The sequence below is a fragment of the Malus sylvestris genome, chromosome 16 (assembly GCF_916048215.2).
Source record: "Malus sylvestris chromosome 16, drMalSylv7.2, whole genome shotgun sequence".
NCBI classification, from domain to species: domain Eukaryota; kingdom Viridiplantae; phylum Streptophyta; class Magnoliopsida; order Rosales; family Rosaceae; genus Malus; species Malus sylvestris.
The window spans coordinates 12813938-12821609 of NC_062275.1; the positions used below are offsets into that span (position 1 = coordinate 12813938).

Below are 7672 nucleotides of genomic sequence, written 5' to 3' on the forward strand. Positions count from 1 at the left end.
TTGTGTGGTTACGGTTAAGCCACGTCAACATTTTATATTACTATTTCTTTTTGTTTTATTATTTTTATAAAAAAACAATATAAAATGTTGACGTGGCTTAACCGTGACCACACAAAACAGAAGGGCACGGGAAGGGCACCGAAATGGGAGGGTAGACAATCCAAGTCCGTTACTAGGTGCAATAAAGAATCTCTCCAATAATAAGGATCACCTCAAAAAATTAATGCGTGTAAATAATCAGCCAAATGTTAGCAATTCGTGTCCAAATTCTTATTCTCAATAAAAAGTATCAAGCTAATTGTAATTCAATTCGGTCTTCACTTTTTAGTGTGAACAACTAACAAAACTACTCAGATTAGTTTAGTTTGAATAAATTAATTGACTCAAATTGGTTTAAGTTCTCACTCATTTTCTTAGGGGGTGTATTCAATTGGGATTTTGAGGGATTTTAATTCTTTTAATGAATCTAAGGGTATTCAATCAGGATTTTAAGTGATTCTCTGAAATTCAAGGTGTATTCAATTATAATTTTAAGATAATTTATTAAAATCCTTAGAAATGCGAGTGTATTCAATTAGAATTTTAAAGAAGTTTATAACATTCCAGGTGTATTCAATTAGAAATTGATTTTAAAGAATTTGAAAAAGTTGAGGAATTGGAGAGATTTTGTAGTGTATTTTAAGCATCCACAAATCTCACCTCTTCTTATGAGATTTCGAGGGAATTGAATCAAAATTTTATATGAAATCTCTACCAAGCAATTAAACTCCATAAAAATTCATGGATTTATAAATCCATTAAAGTCTCTTAAATTCTCAATTGAATACACTCAGCTTAGAATAGTAATATCACTTGTTTTAGGTGGTTTTACCCATCCTTAAACTCAAAAACCTCACTCTTTTTTTTTTTTTGGTCAAATGATAGATTTGTTAGATTAAATATGGAGTTCGAACTTATGTCGTGGTGCAACGGCAACAACATCTCTACTACTATGATAGAGGGTCATTTGCAATAAATAAATAAATAAAACTTCACTAAATTGGGCCTACATGCAAATTAAATGTTTTTGGTGGTTTGTACCCACCCTTAAACCCAAAAACTTGCTTAGGCCCAATGCAGCCCAGTTCACGGCCATGTAGATCTCCGCCTGGGTGCCATAAACTTCCGTTCTGATTTCAAATCGCGAGGGAAGAAGCGACAGGACTCCTCAGCGGAACCTGCCCTTTTTCCAGAGGCATGCAGCCGCTGAAACACCGCCAGGTGCCGCTTCACATTTATCACCCTCTCAGTCCCTCAGTCTCTCTCTCTCTCTCTCTCTCTCTCTCTCTCTCTCTCTGATCACAGCAAAACAATGGCCCTTTTTGTCTTCTTCCTCCCCTCTCGTTTTCCCCTTTGGCTTTATATTTTTGCTCTGCGCCCCTCCTCTCCTCCCCACCTTAGACTTCCGCTCTCGCCCTTTCCTGATTTGCTCCACCGTCCCCTTCTTTCTTCTCGCCGGAGCCTCCATTGTCAGTCATGCGGAATACCATTCAGGACACCCTCGCTGCACACAGGAATGAGCTTGTTTCTCTTTTCTCCAGGTGCATCTCTCTCACATTGCATTTCAAATGGAGGGTTCTTTCTAAAAATTAAAAATTTGTTGTGGGCTTTGTTTTTGAGGTTGGAATTGATGTGGGTTTCTGAGAAAGTTGAGATTTTTGTTATGTTTGGAAGGTATGTTGCTCGAGGAAATGGGATTCTACAACCCCATCAAATGATAAGCGAGCTCGAAAACGTGATCATGGACGATGAAGGCATGCAGAAGCTCAAAGATAGCTCCTTCAGCAAGGTCTTACAGTCTGCCCAGGTCAGGTTCTCACAACTAATGTACAATGTGCTCTCTTTTTTTTTTCTTTTTTTTTTAGATTTTTGTAGGTCCCTCTTTATGTTTCACATGGTGTTTGAATGAGGATTTTAGGCTATTTCGGAGAGTTTTACTCTTTATGATTTCTTTATTCAGCTTAGTTTTGGAGATTTTTGGATGTTGCTCAAGTATCTCTATGTTTGCTGAGAAAATGACAAGTAAAATTTGAAAATCTGAAGTTGCAATTTTGCAATATTTGTGATCCAAGAACGCAGAAATCTTTGTTCTGCATGGCTTGTGAAAGTTGTATTTGTTTTGGTTTTCTGATTTTGGTATTTGCTTGTTATTTAGGAAGCAATTGTTCTTGCTCCTTTCGTCGCTCTTGCACTTCGTCCAAGACCTGGTGTTTGGGAGTATGTTCGAGTTAATGTGTATGAACTCAGTGTGGATCATTTGAGTGTTGCAGAATATCTTCGGTTCAAGGAAGAGCTTATTGACGGAGAGTAAGGGATCTCCTGTGTTAATCTTTGTTACTGAATTTGTAATTTGTGCCGAGTCTTTCTACTTTCTTATCTGGATTCTGGAGTAGCATTACATAGAGCGGCCTAGACAGTTTTTATTGTTCTTTCAATTCCATTATACATGAATGCATTCTCAATCTGAAATCATTGTCCTAGGTGCAACGACAAGTATGTGCTTGAACTTGATCTGGAGCCATTTAATGCATCATTCCCTCGACCAACCCGTTCGTCATCAATTGGAAATGGGGTTCAATTCCTTAACCGTCATTTATCTTCAAATATGTTCCGTAACAAAGAAAGTTTGGAGCCTCTTCTCGACTTTCTTCGTACGCACAAACATGATGGTCATGTAAGTTTGAGTAAGCTGTGGGCTTTGCATGAATGAGCATTCCACTTTTTCAGTTATCATGCATTTCCCTTTAGTTTAATTTACCGGTTGTCTTTTCTCTTGCATTCAGGTTTAGTGTAAGTTTTTGGTTTTTATATTTTCCTTAACCTAAAGCCACATAAAGCCATATTTGAAGTAATATGACAATGAGGTCGTGAAGCACTCGTACCCTTGGACTGAATGATATTAGTTCTAAAATTTTGTAGGCAATGATGCTAAATGATCGGATTCAGAGCATACCCAGACTTCAGTCTGCTTTAGCAAAGGCAGAGGAATATCTTTCTAAGTTCCCATCAACTACACCATATTCTGAGTTTGAATTTGAGTAAGCGAATCATCTAATTTCAACACTTTGATCTCCACTCCTATAAAGGGATAATTTGATTGCTTTAGATGGCACATTTAATCATCTTTACACAATGTGCAGCTTACAAGGAATGGGATTTGAGAGAGGGTGGGGTGACACAGCACAACGGGTGTCAGAGATGGTGCATCTTCTCCTGGAAATTCTTCAGGCTCCTGATCCCTCTACCCTGGAAAACTTTCTTGGGAGGATCCCTATGGTGTTCAATGTTGTCATAGTGTCTCCACACGGCTACTTTGGCCAAGCTAACGTCTTGGGTTTGCCTGACACTGGAGGGCAGGTATTGCTTATGTACTTTTGACTATTTCATATCCATTTGTTTGTTGTGGGTCTTTCCTTTCCTATATTTTTATATATACCAAACTATTAACAGATCCAGTAGTTTTACGAATATTTTTGTCATAAAACCATGAAAAGGTTATATCTTTTCTTACTGATGGCAGGTTGTTTATATACTGGACCAAGTGCGTGCCTTGGAGAGTGAGATGCTTCTTAGAATACAAAACCAAGGATTGGATGTTATTCCAAAAATTCTGATTGTAAGTTCTTGAATGGAAGTTCATGCGACGTTAGTCGACATTAGGTGTTGTGTACCATTTTATACTACGTCATGTCCTTTTACTTCTTGATGGTAGGTTACCCGACTGATACCTGATGCAAAAAGGACAACATGCAACCAAAGATTGGAAAGAGTCAGTGGTACAGAACACACACATATCTTGCGGGTACCTTTCAGGACTGAGAATGGAATTCTGCGGAAATGGATTTCAAGATTTGATGTGTGGCCTTACTTGGAGAACTTTGCAGAGGTAAGTCAAAAGGATAGGACTTTTCATTTTCATTTTTGGTGTGGATCTCCCTTATTCATTTTCCGTACCCTTTTTCACTGTTTGAATACTGAATAGCCATAACTTTATGATGCACACTGTGGGTTCATAATAACTACTTATGGTTTATATAACATACTTACCTTTTCCTCTTATTGTGCTATTTTTAGGATGCCTCGAATGAAATTGCTGCTGAGTTGCAGGGTGTTCCAGATCTAATCATTGGAAACTACAGTGATGGAAATCTTGTTGCAACTCTGCTATCTTATAAACTGGGAATCACACAGGTGAACTTTAATTTTTTATTCATTATTTCAGATGCAACACAAAGATTGGTGGAAAAACAGTGGCATATATTGGAGTTAACTTTTCAAAACCGAATTCTCCATGTAGTGCAACATTGCTCATGCATTGGAGAAAACAAAGTACCCAGATTCTGATATATTTTGGAAGAAGCATGAAGATAAGTACCACTTTTCAAGTCAATTCACAGCCGATCTCATTGCAATGAACAATGCAGATTTCATAATCACCAGTACATACCAAGAGATTGCCGGAAGGTTAGATTGTCAGTCTAGTTCTTTTGGAACATGAATTGACTATATTGTTCGTCTAGTTCTGTTTAATCTCCAATTTTTTAATCTACCACCTGAAGTTTAACTTGAAATGTAGTAATATGATATGAGTTATGTTTGTGGTTAACAAGTTCAATCGTCTGTCACAATGAAGTGGATTGCATCCTTTGCAGCATGTGGCCCATTATTCTTCTCCCTGGATTCTAGTCACTTTTGCTTGTTGCATTAAAAGATTAATATTCTTGTTCTTTATCTCAGCAAGAATAACGTTGGACAGTATGAGAGCCACACTGCCTTCACTCTTCCTGGGCTGTATCGAGTTGTTCACGGGATTGATGTTTTTGATCCCAAGTTTAATATTGTCTCCCCGGGAGCAGATATGTGTATATACTTTCCATATTCTGACAAGGACAAAAGGCTTACTGCTCTACATGGGTCCATTGAAGAACTCTTATATGGTGCTGAGCAGAATGACGAGCATATGTGAGTATCTTCTAATGTTAAGTGAGAAAAGAACTTCTGTAAAACAATTTAAACCTCTTTCAAGTGGCATTGAGATTTTATAGGTAGTAGGGTTGCAACTTACATGTACTTCATTTTCATCACTCAATTGTCTGATACTCATTTGATGGGGATGCAGTGGGCTGTTGAGTGATCGATCAAAGCCTATTGTCTTTTCCATGGCAAGACTTGATAGAGTGAAAAATTTAACCGGACTTGTTGAGTGCTATGCTAAGAGCACCAAGCTAAGAGAAATGGTAAACCTTGTTGTGGTTGGTGGTTACATGGATGTCAAGAACTCTAGGGATAGAGAAGAAATTACAGAGATTGAAAAGATGCATGACCTCATTAAGAACTACAACTTGAGTGGCCAGTTCCGATGGATAGCAGCACAGATGAACCGTGCTCGTAATGGTGAGCTCTACCGCTACATTGCAGACACAAAAGGCATCTTTGTGCAGGTATGTGAAGTAGATATATAATGGTTTTATTTTAGTATCAAAATTCCATGTTTTAACCTATATTCTTATTCACTGCAGCCTGCTTTCTATGAAGCTTTTGGCCTCACCGTGGTGGAAGCCATGACTTGTGGCCTTCCTACTTTTGCAACTTGTCATGGTGGCCCCGCTGAGATCATTGAGCACGGTACCTCAGGGTTCCATGTTGATCCCTATAACCCTGACCAAGTGGCTGAACTCCTGACTGACTTCTTTGATCAGTGCCAGAAGGATCCTGGCTACTGGGAAAAGATATCTCAAGCAGGGCTTAAACGAATTTATGAAAGGTTTCATACTTTCTGGCAGACTGTTGAAAATTCAATCTTTGTCAACCTCAGTGTAACTAATCTCAAGCTCAATTGTGTAGGTACACTTGGAAGATATATTCAGAGAGGCTGCTCACATTAGCTGGGGTTTATGGCTTCTGGAAGCATGCGTCTAAGCTTGAGAGGCGAGAGACAAGGCGATATCTGGAGATGTTTTACACTCTCAAGTACCGGAATCTGGTTAGTAATCATATAATATCCTTCCTCGTATTACTTCATGCACAAATGGCACTTGCATTCCATAGATTCCGTATAGTTCATGAATTGGTTTGATTTAATAATAGAACAGAAAAAACTAATCATACCATGAATTGGTTAGTGACTGCACCTTGCACATTCAACTCTTATATAGTTCAAGAGAGTTGATTGAATTGAAATGGTGGAGATCTCTCTCCTTGAAATGCTGCTGACCGCGCATTGTGATCATCTTTCAGGTGAAGTCCATTCCGCTGGCTGTTGATGAGCAGCATTGAACTGTTATACATGCCGATGAAGCTGTCAGTCAGCTTGTTACTGCTTAAGTATGCACTTGAATTTCTGGTGTTGGCGATCCTGTCTAACTGCTATGGACAGGACCGTGTTGTTATTTCTTCTCGTTTGGTTTAAGATGTTGTAATTTCCCGTGGACCTTTGTAGTGTGTGTTAAATCCCCGAGCTTCGTGCTCTACCTTTAATAAGTTGATATTATGGTACTGAATCTCTTGAGTTTATGGACTTCTGAAGTTTCATTCCCTCATGTAGTTTGACACTTCAATATCCGAGCATAACTCTTTCCAACTCACAGATGATGGAGGACTCATGAGATTTTGGACTCCCTCATTGAGGCCTCGCTCTATGTGAGAGGGTGAGAGAGTTGGGATAAAAGCTGGGAAAATAGCTGGTCATATGCATTCATGTTTGTGTGTCTAAAACGAAGTTGTTCCGGGATTGATTAAAGGATAAAAATTGTGTATGGAAAACGTTGGTTTCCAGTAACATAAAATGCTTATTTTGTGAGACTGTGAATCTTAATCACATATTTCACTTTCTTGAATGTGTTGCTTAAAGCTAAGAATTAAAAATGCTTCTAGGTCATGAAAGTGCTTTTTTAATAGATGCTTCTAGGTCGTGAAAGTGGTTACGTTGTTAAAACAGTTTGAAGTGCAATTTATAAAAACAGTCTCAAACGACCTAGAAAGAGAGTAGAAACATATTTCTAATTAAAAAAAAATAGTATTTCGTTATAATACATGTTTTTAATACAATTATCATCTCAACAATCAAATAATAATTGTAAGAAATACGTGTATGTTGTAGGCCTATTTAATTGAGCGATCTAAGGCTTAGAGAGAGAGAGAGGCCGGCCACTTTAGAGAGAAGAGAGATTGATTTAATTGTGGGTGTGTGTTATCTAACCCCATTGTGCCTTTATTTATAGTAGTATGAAGGGTAAAACCTTTCCCTTTAGGATTACAACATTTAATAGGTAATCTAATTCTAATAGGAATATAAGATACATTCTCATATTTCCTAGGATTTACACAATCACATTCCTATTCTAAATAGGACTGCAACACTCCCCTTTGAGTGTGTAAATACTGAAGTAAATGGTACATCAAGTCTTCATTGATGAAGTAAGTACAGTTGATGAAGTCGTCGGCACAATGGGCAAATGCGAGTCTCAAATCAACGGAAGAATGCATAAAAAGTAAAACTCACAAAACTCGCTATGGTAAAACTAGACTTGACATTCGTGTCGTGTTTTCCGTGTTCGTGTCGTTTTCGTGTCATACCCGATATCTTAACGGGTCGTGTCGTGTAACACCCATTAAAATAAACGGGTAAAATGAC

General features: G+C 38.1%; 1 protein-coding gene across 2 annotated transcripts; it reads left to right on the forward strand.

The window, feature by feature from the left end:
* The first annotated feature begins 1167 nt into the window (after positions 1-1167).
* On the forward strand, positions 1168-6539 carry LOC126606390 (sucrose synthase 2-like). Of its 2 annotated transcripts, XM_050273770.1 has the most exons (15): positions 1168-1580; positions 1714-1846; positions 2195-2346; positions 2521-2713; positions 2959-3077; positions 3180-3396; positions 3560-3655; positions 3752-3925; positions 4114-4230; positions 4337-4503; positions 4777-5001; positions 5159-5480; positions 5559-5803; positions 5884-6022; positions 6277-6539. In XM_050273770.1, exons 1-15 carry the CDS (start codon positions 1516-1518, stop codon positions 6313-6315), a joined length of 2403 nt encoding a protein of 800 aa, XP_050129727.1. In that variant the 5' UTR covers positions 1168-1515; the 3' UTR covers positions 6316-6539. The 2 variants fall into 2 exon arrangements, with proteins under 2 accessions (XP_050129727.1, XP_050129728.1); XM_050273771.1 differs by lacking the exons at positions 1168-1580; positions 1714-1846; positions 2521-2713 and having other exon boundaries at positions 2252-2346.
* Positions 6540-7672: the final 1133 nt, after the last annotated feature.